The 17,469-nt window shown below is 39.6% G+C and overlaps 1 protein-coding gene across 1 annotated transcript in view; it reads right to left on the reverse strand.

Moving 5' to 3' along the window:
- Positions 1 to 4,004: 4,004 nt before the first annotated feature.
- The window catches only part of SLC17A6 (solute carrier family 17 member 6), a 54,108-nt gene continuing 40,643 nt past the window's right edge, over positions 4,005 to 17,469 (reverse strand). The window contains exons 7-12 of the mRNA XM_006020709.3: positions 16,572 to 16,714; positions 12,767 to 12,916; positions 9,599 to 9,731; positions 8,634 to 8,744; positions 4,596 to 4,723; positions 4,005 to 4,340 (exon numbers count right to left, since the gene is read on the reverse strand). Coding sequence (XP_006020771.1) covers positions 4,005 to 4,340; positions 4,596 to 4,723; positions 8,634 to 8,744; positions 9,599 to 9,731; positions 12,767 to 12,916; positions 16,572 to 16,714 — 1,001 coding nt within the window. The remainder of the gene's footprint in view (positions 4,341 to 4,595; positions 4,724 to 8,633; positions 8,745 to 9,598; positions 9,732 to 12,766; positions 12,917 to 16,571; positions 16,715 to 17,469) is intronic.

Raw genomic sequence — 17,469 nt, forward strand, 5'->3', positions numbered from 1 at the left:
TTCCAATCATCTGGCACCTGGCCCGAGCACCACGAGCGCTTGTAAAGCTGTGCCAAGGGCCCTGTAATAACCCCTGCTAGCTCCCTCAACACCCTGGGGTGGAGAGCATCTGGACCTGCTGATTTGAACACGTCCAGCCCCTCCAGAAGCACTCTAACCCGGTCCTCCTCAACTTTAGGTCTTGAGGCGTTCCCCTCGAGTCCGTCTTGAATCATGGTTGGGGAGTCCTGGTCCCTGCACAAGAAAATGGAGGTGAAGAATTTGTTAAAGAGGTCTGCCTTCTCCTCTGGCGCAACCACCAGATTGCCCAGTGCATCTTGCAGGGGCCCCACATTTCCCGGTGCCTTCTTCATCCTCCCTATATATTTGAAAAAGGACTTTTTATTATCTTGGATCTTGGACGGTAGTCCTAGCTCTATGTCTGCCTTAGCTTTCCTAACAGCCCCCCTACAGGCCTGAGCAGTGGAGGTATACTCCTCTTTGGAGATTGCCCTCCCCCTTCCACTGGGTGTACGCCGCCTTTTTGGCAACCAGGCATTCCCGGACGTCCTTGGTGAGCCAGGGAGGCTTTTGGGCACTCTTGTGCCCCTTGCCTCTTGTTGGGATCGTCACCCCTTGGGCCCTGAGTATTGTCTCCTTAAGGAACGACCACTCATCTTGGGCACTGAGTTCCCCTGCCCTCGAGAACCCCAGCACCTCTCCCACCAATCTCCTCAACTCATTGAAGTTGGTCCTCTTGAAGCCTAGGGCTACCACCTTGCTGCAGGCCCTTGTCACCCTGTGCTGGATGATGAATTCCAGCAAGCGATGATCGCTGTCACCCAGGTGGTCCAGGACCTGAAACCCCCTTACCAGATCATCGCCTGTGGCCAGGACCAGGTCCAACAGGGCATTTGCTCTGGTGGGACTGTGCACCTTCTGGGTTAAGTGGAGGTCCTGAAGATAAGGAAGATGGAGGAAGAAGGAAAGGTCTCAGGAGGAGAGAAATCTTTAGAAGAGAGATATTAAGAATTCAGCTGGATCCATAGCATGCAAATTTAATCAGTGTTTGCAATGTGCTTTGAACATTAAATATGCTTTGTAAGTGATATTTGTTATAAATAATAAATGACTCCCATGTCACTGCCTTTTGCTCCATATTTGGATAAGCAGGAAGCGCACCGCTATGGCAACGTAGCTTGCAATCGCATGTAGACCCAGACGATCGTTACATCGCCATAGCGTACCATATGGCGATGTAGCATGTTGCTACGTCGCTATAGGGCAGCATGTAGATGCACCCACTGAATAGCTGAACTGAAGCATCTCCTTTGTTCACAGTAGTGAAAATACGTGAAGCAAATAAGAAAAGAAAAATGTAATGTTCACTTTGTAAAGGTAAATGATGAAAATAATGCCTAGGGGTACAGATACAATGAGATTAGATTGAAAGTTAATGATTTTTCATTTCCAGAGCTGTTTTCTTTTCAATATTGGTACAACAGTACTCAGTGTTTTTTAACAAGTTCCTCCTACTAACCTGCAGAAGCAGGTTAAGGTAATTCTTAATGTTTCCTAGCAATAATTTTTCCACCTAATCTCTTAGCTCTAAAGCCTAACACTCCTGTTAGAAAGTACCCCTCCTCACTTTGGGACTTGTTGAATTTGTTATAAATAATAAACAATAACAAACAATAATAAATAATAAATCCCTGACTTCTGCTGGGATTGCCCCTTAAACGATGAACTGTAGCTTTACATTCCAGCCCAAGTCAGGGGTTGTGTAGAAGAAGCATGGGAGGAACGTGATTCTAACTGGTTCCAGGTTTGCTTTTGCCCCAGGGGACAGTAAACTGCAGCAGTTTTTTGTTGGTACAGGCTACATTATTGTCTGTGCCAGTTCCACTGTCTTGGCTGACACATTGCTCCCCCTACTCCAATCTCTGTTCCTACATTCTCCACCACAGGATATGTAACAAGAACTAACAACTTGCTCCTCCCACTACACATCTGTGCACAGACTGGCAATGTGGGTCACACATGCAGGACTCCTTACCCTGTTTCTCCTTTGCATATGTAGGCAACAGGGCTCACACTGAGCTAAGGGTAAGAGACCGCCAGTATAAGAATTCAGTCCTTACTGAACATCAGTTTAGTTTTTTATATTTGTCTGCAAATGGCAAAAAACTACAATACCATCTTTTTATATAAAAGGATAAATAGAGCATTTTTATTAACACTTTTTGCAGCAACAAAAGTGACACAGTCCACATCTTTTCATTAAACAGAGCAAAAGCTATGGTCACATTTTACATCACTTTGAGGCACAAAGCAAAATATTTTCCCTTAAGGTCAAGGTCTGATTTGCATTTAGAAAAAAGAAGAAACAATCCTCAAGTTGTATATTGCGGTAGCAGGGTCTCCAATCACTAGCACAATACAATGAACAGATCAAAAATCCAGAATGGATTGTTACATACAACGTAAATTATTTTATTTGAATTAGGAAATGGATCATTATTGTCATTTTAGAGCATTAAGAAGTGGCCTGGTGTTGCTAACCTCAGTTTGGTTCGGTTCAGTTTAATCCCAACAACCCCAAATATCTACAACAAGCTAAATGAAGGTAATATATAGACTTAAAAGATTATGCACTTTATAATGCATTGCACTTATTGCTTGGTACACTAATGTTGCAATTCTTGTTGAGTTATGCAAAGAATGGCAAGCGCAATGCTTGATGGCTTCCTTAAACCCAACACTAGTTATTTGCCACTTTGGTTTATAGTGAGTTTTGTTACTCATATTCAGTGTCCATTATAATTCTATTTATCTGAAAGACAAATACATTTTTTTTTAAATAAGGGATTTGTAAAATAGTGACATTTTCTATAATTACAATATCTTTAATAAACATCTATTTATACAACTGTGGCACAATGTGTCATAAAATATGAAAACTCTCAAGGGAAGAAAGATGCTTAAATTATTCTCTGTTTCTTTCAGTTACTTCAAAATATTTTGCAGAACAAATACATACATTGTATATAGGGCTACTTGCTCATAGTAAATTGCTCTTTGGATTTGCGTGGGGATCTATCTTTTTCCTAGGTTAAATGTTTCTCTTCTAAATAGATCTGCAACCAGTATAAAGTTGTCATTTTTTGTAAATAAAAGAATATCAATGCTTGTTTCCCACAAAAGGTATTTTCCTGCCTGCTTGAAAAGTTAGATTTCAAATTAGATATTATTTTATACTGGTTGGTAAGTGTAAGGAAGAACATGACACAGAACAAAAGATTCTTCAGAAGATTCAGAAACTTCAGTAGATTCTGTAAAGAACAGAAATAAGAATCTGTGCCCAAACATTCAATAAAAAACTCCTAAATAATTCCTTTATTCATCACAGAGTAGCCTGCAGCATATAATCACAATAAACATATAATATGCCCTATTTTGTTCTTTTAGGGCCTGATTCAGTTTCCATTGATGGAAACTGGATTGATTCCCTATACGTGCCAAGGACTGACCCTTTATTTTTCAAGGAAGTCCTCGTCTCAGACCAAACACACAGTTCCTACATCGTACTGAGTAAACTTGTATACTTAACACAATTATTTAAGATCTCTTTCAATACAGTGTAACAAATATATAAGTGCATTTTTTAATGATAAAGTAGTTTTGGCTTTCTAAACAGGATTAGATGTGCCAACTTGGTTGGTTAGTTGTGCTTTAATCCTTCGTTATGAGTTTTAGCTCATGTATACTGCAAGTATCTAATTGCCTCTATAGTTTGAACCAGTAAACCCTTAAAACTCTAATGTTTATAGAATGGATACACCTGAATGGAGGTGATGGCATGTCACAACTCATACAGATTGCACTTTAATGGAAACTTGTTTTTGTTTTTACAGTAAGACCTTCTTGACTGATATGTGTTTACATTTATACCACATTTTTGTGTGCAAACAATCACAATGAATTTAATCACAAACACTACAAAATATATCCAATATTTAGGTTTGTTATGAATAATCTTCTCCTTCCTTATAGCTGTATGAGTCTTGTACTTCCTGTTGTACAAATTCTTCTTTTTTCTCCCAACCATTAGGCCAGCCACCATTGACCTGGGTCGTAGCACCATAAGACTTAGTGGTACCATAATTTACATAATTCTGTGTAATGTCCCCTGTCTCTTCATCAAGTTCATCTTCATGAATAAAACCACACTTCTCTTCACTTGTCTGTTCAGGGTCTGCCCAAGGTTGTTTCTCTCCTGAAGCAAATATACCATAGAATACAACACCTCCATAATGGACTAAAGCAGCAATAAGGAAGACATACTGCCACTCTTCCCGTGTCTGTAAAGAAGATTGCTAAATTAGAACACAAGCACAATATGGTTAGCTACAGGGTCTGAATGAGGAATTGAGGTTGTAATTTTTCAAAGGATATCTGGGAGTTAAATCCCACTCCCAGGTGCCTAACTAATATAAAAGACCTGGAAAATGACTTTAGGGAAAGGTTTCTTTTGTTGGTTTTTTTCATTCTTTCTTAATATCTGGAATTAAATTGCTCAGCTTGAGAACTGTATAGAAATCCTTATAATAGCTTACCTTGTTTTTTGTCATGGCTCCAACTATTATAGGACAAACCATTCCAGACAAGGTCCCAACTCCATTAGAAATTCCCATTAAGATGCTGGCATACCTTGGGGCAATGTCTAAATGGTTGACATTGAATCCTGCAACACAAATGTAAGCTTATGTCCGTACCATAAAATGCATTATTGCTTCAATTTTGAAATGTGTACTACTGCTATAGTTCAATGGTAATAAATTGCCTAGTTTGGCCTGCTTCCATTGATAATATACAAAAGGGGATCTTGCCCTGAAATGTTTATAGGACAGAACAAGATTATAGGTATGGGGATAGATTCTAGTTTTAAATTTGAATGGAAAACATAATATAGAATTATACTAATGCTGTTTTCTGTTTAAAATCTGTTTGAAAATAATAAACACAGAGGGAAAGAAAACAAGAGAAATAATTAAGCTTTGGAGAAAATTTCCTAAGTGTCATTCATGTCTCTCTAATGTTGGAAATTATAAATTGCATCACTTTCTGTTACACTTCATGTCACTTCTTCTTCAAGTTCTCCATGGGTGCATCTACATGTGCAATTAATTCAAAGCAATATACTCCAGCATATATTGTGCTAGAGTTTATTCCTCCCAGGTGCCGCATTTACATGTGTGCCAACTGGCAGCGTGGGGCTAGCTGGCACCTTTGTGCCCCAGCCAGACACATCAGCATCCACACATGTATTGCTGCATGCTAAAAAAGACTCTGCCACAAGTTAGTACTTGTATTTACAAGTATTAACCTGTGGCAGATTTTATTATTTTGCTACAGCCTAATAGGGTAGACACAGACATGTTTACTGTGGAGCTAATTTACTGTGAGCCACAGTAAACATCTCATGTAGACCTGCCCCATAGTTTTCTATTTGATCGCACAGAACAGAAGGAGGTAACTTATTTTTCATGTGACTGTATAAGATGAAAGTAATGAAAGGAGACTATATTTAAAAGCTATTATACTTTCTTTCTAAGATGTTTCCATTTAGAAAGAAATACAATTAATTTAGAAAGTGATACAATTAATTTTCACAGTTTTAGCTTTTTGTAGCTATTCCTAAACATATGGGATCCTGAACATTATCCTAAACATAATCCATTATTATATAATCCATTATTCCCAAATATGTGGGATGAGTTTCCTCCATGAAATATAGGTACACATTATGGCTGGAATTTTCAAAGGCACTGAAGAGAGATAGGCATCAATCTCATTGTTGGTCAACAGCAACGAATTGCCTAATTTTGTAGGAGTAGAACAACTGTTAAAAAAATAAAAGCAGGGTATTTCCTTTAAGGGCACAATTTTCTACAGAAGGTGCATTTATTTAGGGTTGTCATTACACATATCTTCTTGATTAGGTATTGTTTGTTAGCAAGTATTAAAATGAAATCAGTTTGTTTAAATGGGAGAACTAAAGTTGGTACATCTTGAAGAATAAGTGTGCTGGGAGGAGATATTATACTAGGGAGAGGTTGGATACCTGACACAATAGACCTGCCTGTTGCAGACCTGTTGTCAGCTTGCAATCATATTGACAAGAAAACAAGGAAAATCCAGGTGAAATGGGCTAAATAATGTTTATGAAAGGGGAAGTGTAAGATCTGAGCAATGAGATGTTAAAAGATTTTGAATTGCACCAATAATTTAATATGGAGGAACCACGAAGCAATTAGGCACTAGCCTGAATGAACATGCTATAGTAAAGCAAGATAAAAGCCTATTTTATTGTAACACCCACTCACACTTGGGTTGCGTATGGTAAGGTGTGTGCTTTTGCTTGTTGTCTATTGTATTGTATTGTAGTGTGTGTGTGTGTGTGTGTGTGTGTGTGTGTGTGTGGGCAAGATGGCCTCTATTGTTCTGGCCATGTGCTCTGCACATGGAAAGCTGGGGCTTGTATCTAGGCAAAAATACATAAAACCCTCTGGCCTCAATGGCCAAAGGAAGCAGAAGATTCTCCAGGCAGATTGGGCAAGAGAGAGGCTGGAGCGTGGCACTCTATAATTGGACAAGGCTTGGGTGATATCACACCAGATGTATAAGAACAACTCAACTAGGGGTTTTCTCTCTTCCTCCTTGGGCTGCTAAGAGCTGCACAGCTGAATTGGGAAGCAGAAAAACTGCTCCCCATGGGGGGGTCTCCCCACTCACCCTTTATTGGAGAGGCGAGTGAAAGCTATGTAAAGGGAAAGCCTCAGGTACAGGGAGATAAAGTCTGTCTCAGAGTTTGAGTCCCCTATTTCCTCCCTCCCCACCTCTTTTTTTTGAGTGGAATAATACCATGGGGGCATTAATCCCTGGAGCAAGCTGATCAGAAATGGCGTCCTGGCAGTTTTGGCCACACGGGCCTTGAGTGGAATAATACCATGGTCCTATGAATCCCTGAAACAGACTGACCAGGAATGGGGTCCTGGCAGTTACTGGCCACATGGGCCTAGCAGGCATGGCTGGTGAACTCAGACTGGAGGGGCGGCGAAACGTTCCATGCAGAGGCAACCCGAGCAGGGTGCCTGGGGTGGTCGCCTTGATTCTCCCCCTCCCAGGGACGACCCTGGTCCCATGGGAGCAGGGGTGGGGGAGGTTTTGCAGCCAGCTGGGAATGTGCGAGGGGTGGGGGGGGAGGGTTTGTGGTCAGCTGAGCACTTCAACTGCAAACCCAGCTGAAACTCCCCCTCCCTGCTCCACTGGGATGCTCCACTGCTATACCAGTTTGAGTTCTGGCCCCCTCTGTTTTGTAATTATATTGTCTCAGCATTGTGGTATAGTTGAGACTGGATGTCCAGGCTGCAGCTATAGGCCTGGGCCCTTTTTACTGTTTCACAGCTATTGCATTTCAGCCTAGCTGTGTGGCTGAACCCCAGCCATATGTTTGGCTGGCAGATTTGGGCCAAGGTGAAGCCTGGCATGGTTTGAGCCAGGGTGAGACCTGGCACTCCTTTTATCCCTTTTTTAGTTAATGTCCCAACCAAGTGGTATGGCTGGACACTGGTTATAGTTCAGGCTCAATCCAAGACAGACCTGACCTTCCCTTCAAGTTTTTTTGCAGTTTTCTGCCCAGCATAGCTGGGATTGGGACTAAGGATTTTGGGGTGCAGTATGCTGATGAAAACCAGTTAACTCCTCAAAGTCACCAAGTGGAAGTGGAGGCTGGTACTCTACCATTTCTCCAGGAGCAATAGAGCCCCTTGCAATGCAGAAGGACCCATGCTCTTGAGCAACTCCCTATAGTGCAATGAACCCAAGAAGCAGCTCATAGGACTCTCTGGTTTGGGCGCCCCTCTCCAGCCCATTGTTGAAGGGCACATATAGGGGTGAAGGCCCCCAGAACTACCCTTTGGGGACCCCCAAGTCCCAGACTGTCTGGGCATGGGTGAAGCCTCCCTAAGAGGGTGCCACCTGTAGACTTCACTTTGTATGTGTTTTAAAATTATATTTAGTGTTTTCTTTGTTTTGTTTTTTTTATTTACTGTAATAAATAAATACACTGTTTGTGAGGATGGGGTTTTGTTTATATGGGATGTCCCAGCAAATTTAGTGTTCTGAAATTTCGGGGGGAAGGGGGGACTGAGGCAACTGGTATCATTTGTGAGTTAACCCAATATGTGAATCCAGCCCTTTTTGCTGCTGACTGGTACCCAGCAGACGGATTACAATGTTATTTTTAATATGCAGAAGAAACAAATTGTAAACCTAAGAAGTTATATCTAGAAGAAATGTTTTAATATTTGTATTTCAGAAAAATAATACCTCTGCCTAGTTGTGGTAAATATGGGGAAAAGATGAAATATTTTAGTAAAAATAATAAAATATACAAGGAGTGGCATTCACTTTTATCTTCTCTGCAAATGATAATAAGTAATACTAAATGAAATCCTGAATTTTGTAGTTAATTATTATATCTCTCATATGAAAACTGAATCTGAAACTCTGATTTTCTTTCTTTTCTTTCTTTATTCTTTTTTCTTAGAATATGAAATAACTAAGCACTAAAAACAGAAGTATTATCTTACCAGATATGGCAAATCCACTGAAGCCCACAGCAAGCACTAAGAATGAAATAGCCACTCCTTTACTGTGAGAATATCCCACTACCAGAAGAAGAGTTGCCTCCATGCCAAAACCTTGTGGGATAATAAAAGGAAATTATGCATCAGATTTAACTACCAAGTTAAATTTGCAAGGCATCATAGTTGGAACTAATTTAGAAGAGGCAGTGGCAAAGCATTAACTCTTAGGAATATAATTCAGCAATGCTTACTCCAAAAAAAGAAAACACTCAGTGTAAATTAGCTTTTTAGTTGGCATTTACATAACAATTTATTGTGACTTTCTGTCCCTTTCAGGAGCTGAACCAAAGTCTTGTGCCTAAGTCTCATTGATTCAATGGGCTCCTATACACATGCAGGGAGGCTGCTTCAATGTACTGTAATTACAGCTCATTGGAGCAGACTCGATTAATCAAATCTGCTGAAGCATGGTAATTACCATGCTCCAGTGGACTCCAGTATCACATGTATCAGCATCCCCTCACTGAAAAATGGTGGTTCCCCCTGCCTCCCAGAGCACATCTATTAATGTCCTTGGAGCTGCATTAATTACATCGCACCCCTTTCCCCGCCTTCCAAAGGATGTCTATAAACGCCCCATCAGACTTAAGGCATCTAAGCTATTTAGGCATTTTGAAAATCTGGTTGGCCACCCATCTGTTTCACTAGCCCTTTTAAAATCCATGTCCTACCCTGTGAAAAATGTTCTCAGTGAGTGTTAGAAGAAAGCATGTTCAGAAAGTCCCATTCTCTGCTTGAAGGCCTCCTTCAATAGTAATGACCTGTTTTTAATAGCTGAATGTTTATCATGCAAGCTAGAGGTAATAAGTAATTCTTCATATTTATAGACATGCAGTTTGTTTATATGCTGTACACAATATCATAGTCAAGGTGTTCTGAATACCTTTTAAAAAAGTAAAAAGACTTACCTCCACAGTTCATTATCTTTCTCACAGTAGTAGTTGAAAGAATTTGTCTGCTTCTTAAAAAGTCCGCAATTTGTCCCCCAATAGGCACAATAATTGTCATCACTAAATGCGGCACAGCAGATAAAATACCCACCTGAAATAATGATGAAAAATGGGAAACGTTAACACCATAATAAAATATTGATTCAAAATTTCCTAAAGAAGCAGGTAATCAGAAACTAATTAACTGATTTTCTGCAATGTCAAGGTAGGTACAAAAAGTAAACATCTTGATTTACTTTATAAATAACTGAAAATTTGCGATGTTCCTGATTGTAACTTGCCTTTTTATTTTTTTTTAATAATGGACCGGAACATTTAAGGTCCATTCATTGAACTCAACTTGAAGTTCCAAGATGCGGGCCAGTAGGTAAAGGAAGTCATGGCTTTCCAAAATTAAAAAACCATTAAGAAGCACGGGGGGTCTGGACCTGCATTGCTTGCACAGTTGGAGTCATACTGAGGCCAGTAGGCCTTTCATTGTGGAAGGAATGTAGGATTATGCACAGAACACTGCATGTTTAGAAGCCATATGGAAACTATACAATAGTGACATCTTTATATTCAAATCAATGGCATTTTTGTGTCTCCAGGCTCCACTGGATTTGCAAAAAAACTCCAAATACGTCCTCTTCTATTAAACTTAGAGCTGTTTATATTTTTATTTGATGTTCTAATATGAACGATGGGTTCAGACCAAATTTTGGTTCTAAAAATACTAAGTCTCCAGAGGTAGGGAGATAGATGTATGGAATCCTGGCTCTGAACCAACATTTCACAGCTGTTCAGTTTCTCTTTATAACCGTCTACACTCAGAACACAATTTGCACTTGGAGAAGGTTCAGGCTAAAGAATCCAGCCATGGATATTGCAGCTTAGGCCTATCTGAGTTTCAGATGACAGAACTATTTTTTATATTCTGTTTAATATAAAACAGAATAAAATATTCTGTGGCTACCTGCTTGTCACTATGCTTGTTCAAACTCCCTGCTCCAGTAGCTCAGACCTCCATCACTTGTACTAATGGAAAATCCTTCTTCACTGTTAGAAAGATAGGACCTAAGGGTACGTGTAGATGAAACAGGGGCCCTAAATTGAAGCAGTGGGTTTTAAAAAAACATCACTTCAATTTAGGGCCGATTAAACCCCTGTGTCATGCACACACCCCGCTGACTTACCTGCCTTTCCAGTGGCGAGGTGAAGGCAAGCTGCCAGTGGGTGGAACGGTCCCTGGGCTGTGGCGGGGCAGAGGGCTGGTGCTTCCCTCAGTGGCAGCGGTGCCCCCCACAGGTAGCACCCACCCACAGGCACCCAGCTCGGGCAGCCCTGGGAGGCCCCACAGCTGCAGGGGAAGCACCAAGTCCCCATGCAGCTCAGGCAGGCAGGAGGCTCTGGGGGAGGGAGTGGGGAAAGATCAGGCTCGCTGCTTTTCTTGGGTGAAGCCTGCTTTCCCGGGCTGCTGCCAGGCTGCCTACAGGACATCCTACAGAGCTCCATGGAGCCAGGTGCTTTGCTTTGCAGCTGTAGGGGCCTCAAACTAAAACTCCTCAAAGGAGTTTGAGTTTGCAGTGCTCCAAGTCATATAAGACGCATTACGCCACCAAATTTCCTACAGCAGCTGGAATTAATGTGCAATATACCGCCAAGGCATGCAAACACCAACACCACTAAAGCAGTGCAAAAAGCAATTAGCCCGCTTTAAAGTGTCATGCACACACGCCTCTTGTTTTGTCTACACACTGCCTAAGACACACAATTGAGAAAGTACAACTCCATCTTCCAAATCTGAGGATGACACCAAATTGGGTAGAGTTTCAGACACTCTGGAGAGCAGGGCTAGGATCCAGAATGACCTAGATAGACTGGAGAAATGGCCTGCAATTGATCAAATGAGATTCAGCAAGGACAAATACCTGCACTCAAGGACAGAAGGGATTGGGAAGGGATTGGGAAATGACTGGCTGCACTGCTGTATGGATTGTATAGATGCTGTATGTATCAAGTAAGATGTGGACAGACTGGAAAGAGTCCAGGGGAGAGCAATAAAAATAACTGGAGTCTGAGAAGCATGACATATGAAGAAAGGCTGAAAGAACTAGGGTTATTTAGTCTGGAGAAGAGAAGACTGAAAAGAAACTTAGTAACAGTCTTCAGATACCAGAAGGACATTTTTAGAGAGGATGAAGATGGGCTTTGCTCTGTGGCTATAGGAGAAAGGAGTAGGAGCAATGGCCTCAAACTGCAGCAGAAGAAATTTAGGTAGGAAATTAGGAAGAACTCTCTGATCATGTGAGTGATTAGGCTTTGGAGCAGGCTACATAGAGGAGTTGTGGAAGCAATCTCCATCCCTGGAAATTTGGCCAAACAGACATGTAGTCAAGAATGATACTGCCTTGAGCAAGATACTGGACTAAATAAATGTCATGCATTCCCTTCCTGCCCTATTTTTCCATGATCATAGTCACAGTAAGGGCATGATCCAAAGCCCATTAATGTCCGCAGGAAGATTTTGAATTTCACTCATCTTTGGATCAGTCCAATATATCAAAATGTGTCACTGACCCAACAAGAAGTAGTTCATAGCCCCTTCTCCCCCTGAGAGAGTGGAAGGTGTAATTCATGCCCAGGAGATCTATCTTATAATATGCTAATTGCACCTTTTTTAAAGATGATGCAGCTTTCTGCCTTCTATAATCCCAGCCCACTTGCAGTCTAATGCAAGGAGCTTGGTGAAGTGGTTCTAATCCATTCCCCAATTTCCCTATAACCTTGGCAGCAATACGAACACATGAGGGTACATGAAAAACTGCAAATGGAACTGGCTCTTCTGCAGCCTACACGATATTATGTTGCACACACCAACCCTACATACCTGCATGAATACTTATTTGAAGTGTGCAGCCCTACCCAACCCCCCAGATTTTAATAGTATGCTAAAGTATGCTACCTGAACATTTTAGACTAATCAGAAGGGTACATACCTTTTCCAGTTTTCTTTACTTTCATACTGGTTCATAAAGGGAAATAAGTTTAGAGAATTCTAAATATACTGGAAAAGTGCTTTTTCAAGGAAAGAGCTACACGTGACTCATTGATTACTGATGCTCAGCAATATGGAATTGCATATACCTTGCTTATTTCAAACCCAAACACCTCTTCAAAGTAAGCAGGCTGGCTAATAAGCAGCAAATAAAAAGTCCAGCTTCTGCAAAAGTTTGCAACAATAATTGCATAGACGGGCATAGATGTAAAAAATTTTCTCCATGGAGTCTTGAATTTCTGCAAGACAGAAAGAAATATTGCTTAACAAATTCCTCCAGGAAGGGTGGCAGATAATGGGTGCTATCACATCTTGTCCAAAAAAAATAAATGTGTGGTTTAAAATAAACTTGACATACTTGAGTAGTCCCTGTAAATTTAATCTTCAGAAGGGAAAAGCATATGCATCAGTGTTTGGAGGATCAAGAATTAGTTTGGAAATGTAAGTGAATAGACAAATGTCTGCAAAGTCAATAAAAAGCTCATATTCTCAATATTATAATTCATTTCCATTTTTTGTGTCCAAGCACTGTTGACACAGTCACATACAGCCTGAGCAAGTATAATTGAAAACATTTATAATAAAGTAATATCAGACAGCAAGCCTATCATTTCCATCATAAGCCTTGAGACTATATTTAAACCCATGATTCATTAAAAAATGGAAAAGATATCTATTTTTTATGGCTATTTTTTACCCAATTCTATGACAGGGGCTCATGCTGTCTGTAACAGGACCGATTAATGTGAATGACTTGGCTCAATTAAGATTTCTACATTACTGGATGAAAATTAAATCTTTTATGCCTATCAGATGCATTTAGATGTTCATTTTAGAAGCCTCTCCTCTTCCCAATAAACCCTTGTCTGGGTGGGTAAATAACATCTATATTCTTCTCTAGACAAATGGCCTGGGAATTGTACTGAATAACACTGAGCCAATATTTCCCCTATATCTAAAACAATACATACATTTAATCATTAAAGATTCCAGCAAAGGGACAAACATTCAGGCAATGAGACTTTCTCTAACTTTTCCTTTTTTAAGAGTCATGAAGCACTCTTTAGGCCCAGAAACCTACCTATCTTCAATACAAAACTACAAACCATTACTAGAATGTGACACACACTAATGAGATATGCAGTTGTCATGGGCAGGTTGTTTTGAACCCCATTTTCAAGCAGAATATGTTCTTGTTGGAAGAATGAGATAGATTCATTAAAGCACTATTTGTGGTCTTGATTGTTTTTGAAGAAGTAAGAGGAAAATGAATTTCTCCATTAATGGAAAATTTTAAATACTGCACCAATGAAGAAAAAACAGTTTGGCTTTTCTCTAACAATTCACAGCCTGTCTGATACCCTCTGGGTGTATTTGTATTAGTTGCACAAAGAATAAGGGTCAAAATCAAAGAGAATTCTCCTGGTTTACTGCATTGTCCACAGATTAATTTTATCCAAATTTGTATCATCACATACCATGTTCTGTTTTAATTTCATTTTAAGTGGCAGAAGGTGCAATTTTAGTATATGCTTTTAGCAAACAATTATAAATTATATTATCGTGTGTATATATACAAATATAAATAATGTTTACTATTAGTTGTATCGTATTGCTAAAGTGAAAGTATAATAAACAGCTACTACTAAGTTGCTTCTGAATTTTCATTCTGGTATTTCATAGATTTCATAGACATTAGGGCTGGAAGGGACCTCGGAAGATCATCGAGTCCATTCCGGAGGTTCCTTTATAGAAACTCTTAGCTGAACACAATTTTCTTCTTTTTTAAAACAAATTTTAGCCAAGGTATTGTTGCATTTTTAAGTGAATTTAGTCTTACAAAAAGAAAACAGATTGGTAACACTGCATCCCTGTAGAGTCCCAGGGACTTCATTGTGGCTCCACATGTTTCTCCCCATTTGTGAAGCTCTATTGAAGGATCTGGCCCTGGATTCAAGTTTTCCTGGATACAGCTGAAAGTAGGATTAGATCCACAGCACCTCAAATACTGGCATATCTCCAAAAATGGAAGTGCTGCAGTATGTGTAGTGCCTTATGCACCTATTCATTAGCGAGAGTTAAGGGTTAAGTGAGACTTAATTGGTGAGAAGGACTTCCTGAATGCCATGGGAAGTATGTCATATTGCTCATTTCAAAACCAATTAAACCAATAATATACACTAATCACTTCCAAAAATAAGTTTGTATCTGGCTTCAAATTGTGAAAGTACCAAGAAATTAAACAGGAAAACTCCAACTCAAATCCAAATAAAACATATTGACTTCTTTTAGGTAATTTTTGCCCAGGGTTTAGAATCTGTTTAAAACTTCAATCTGGAGCAATTTTTTTCCTCTTATCAAGGGTGAGGTTTTCAAAAAGCATTTATGTCATTAAGGAGCACAAGTCCCAATGCATGTCAAACCAACATTAGAGTGTAAACAAGCTGTCCAGAAAAAATGGCAGTCAGCAGTAAACTCTTTTAAACTCTCCTTATTCCACATCTGAGCAGGTGTAAAGTTTTCCACAGTGGATCAAAGCTTTTAATTATGGGGGAAATGACTATTGCTTGCCTGTGCTGAATTAAGAACTAATTGTCTGACCCAATTAAGAAACACTATAAAGAGCGATCTTTGGGAGTGAGGGATGAAGGCTGTGAGTGGAGAATATGTTGTAAAGTTGAGAGAGAGATAAAAGTCAAAGCGGTTCAACTTTTCTTTACTTAGCTGAGGTTAAGTTATTTTCTTTAGAACTTGGTCATTGAGAAGGTGAAAAATATGCTCATATAGCATGACTGGATTACTGAATATTTGGAAGGGCCTCCAGTTTTGTACAGACTGCATGGAGTATTCTGAGAGGTCCACTTGTATAGGGCAATTTCAGATTATGTGGGGTTTAAAATATATACTTCCTGGGAAATTAAGCATTGTACTAGAATTGTTAGTTTTGAAATATAAGAGTACATCTTACTATAGTACTCTGGCCATTGTATTAATGGAATTTAGAGCAAATTCTGATTTGAGCTTATCTGGCTCAACTCAGCATCTCATGATATATCATAATTAATATTATTCTATCTATTCTCCCTCACCAAATGATGGAAGGGTAGAATAGGCAGGACATAGAATACATGCAGTAAACCAAGAAATATTATAAAGAGCTTGAGGAGTTATATGTGGCACATCTGGAGTAGATTATGAAGTATGATAGGAGAAATGCCCACTCTATAACATGTTTCTGCCTTCCCTGCAATATCAGGAAAACTGCACAGAAGGAACACTACTTGAGAGCTGATCTATGGATGTTACCCTTGGGGTGTGGTGCCTGTAGGAATATCCATTTCACTTGCAGAATAAGCCGTATTCAAATATCCTCATTAAAAAAATATAGAAGATCTAAGTCAATTGATGCTTGATGCTTTTCTATCATAATCTACCTGTTGCACTATAATCAAAAGCCAAATTAAATCATATCTAAATTAGTCTAGTTGGGCCTGGAATAATTAATCTTTATATATTTGCTTATAAGAGGCACTGCATTTTGAGGAGATACATGGGTCTGGTGCAAAAGTGACCAAAGAATGCGAAACCAGAAAAGGAAAGGTTAAGATTAATGTGATCTGCCAGCTTCCACTGCAACCAACATTGTCATTTTTATGCGAAGAGTAATCCCACCAGAGGGTGGTAGGGTCATGCCCTCTTATACTTTGCAACAGCATGAGCCATACATATATTTCATCAGAAGCAGCGTGTTATTTCAGAAATCTGAATTGTGCAGCCCAAGTGCATGTCTATCTTTAGTGAAGTTGACCATATTCACTATTTATCATCTCACCTCTTCACCCAAAACCCGTGATGCCAATACATGTAAGGGTAGAAATGCAGTAACATTCTTACTTCCATTGCACCTAAGAGGTTGGCACTCTCCCCGATGCTTTCTTCTATGTATCTCCGTTCTTCTTCAGTGATTGTGGGGTGCTTTGCAGGACTCTCATATGACACCAAAAGCCAGAACATGTACCAGACCATCCCAAAGCTCCCTTTTTTTTTGAAAAGGTAAAGGAAAGAAAGGCTTGGAAAGAAAGCAGAAAACAAGTACCAAACACAGAACACATTTAAAATGGCATTTGGGGTTGCTTTCTCATTAGCTGCACTCACAAAACAAGCCCAGGTCTGCAAACTATTGTATGTTCAAGAGATTTCCAGGATTGCATCCATGGTAAAGTTACCGTTTCATTTACAGAATGCCTTCATTGTCAGAAGGGAAGAACCCCTAGGAGTCTGACAGATTCAGTGTTTCATTCTCTGCTAATTATATATGAAAATTCACTCTAGCCCATGCTTATGGCACAAGACAAAAGGAAACAAAAACCTTCACCTGGATGATATTAAGATTACAGCGCTATTTTCAACACAGGAGCACAAAAAATTCTAGGGCAGTTTATTTTTAGGATGAAAGGTTTAATAAATGTTCTTGTCTAAGTAACTGCTCATAGGTGAAATTTTTGGTGTGATTCCATGAGAAATAAACAGTGTTAATTAGTGCAGTGTGAGTATTCTGTATTACATCTGTATTTATTAGGGTTAACTCTACTATACCGTAAACAGAATCATTCATCCCAGCTAAAGTCTTTTCTGAGTAGAGATCCAGACAAACCCAGGGGACTAGACATGGGAGAGCAATATTTTTGCTTATATATACTATGTTTATGCACATTCTATTTTTCCTGCTTTCCCATTTTATTTGTCCTTTCTTCTGACTTCCATTAGGGAAACTTAAAGATACCTGGTGTTT

This window comes from Alligator sinensis, unplaced genomic scaffold (assembly GCF_000455745.1).
Source record: "Alligator sinensis unplaced genomic scaffold, ASM45574v1 scaffold165_2, whole genome shotgun sequence".
NCBI classification, from domain to species: Eukaryota; Metazoa; Chordata; order Crocodylia; family Alligatoridae; genus Alligator; species Alligator sinensis.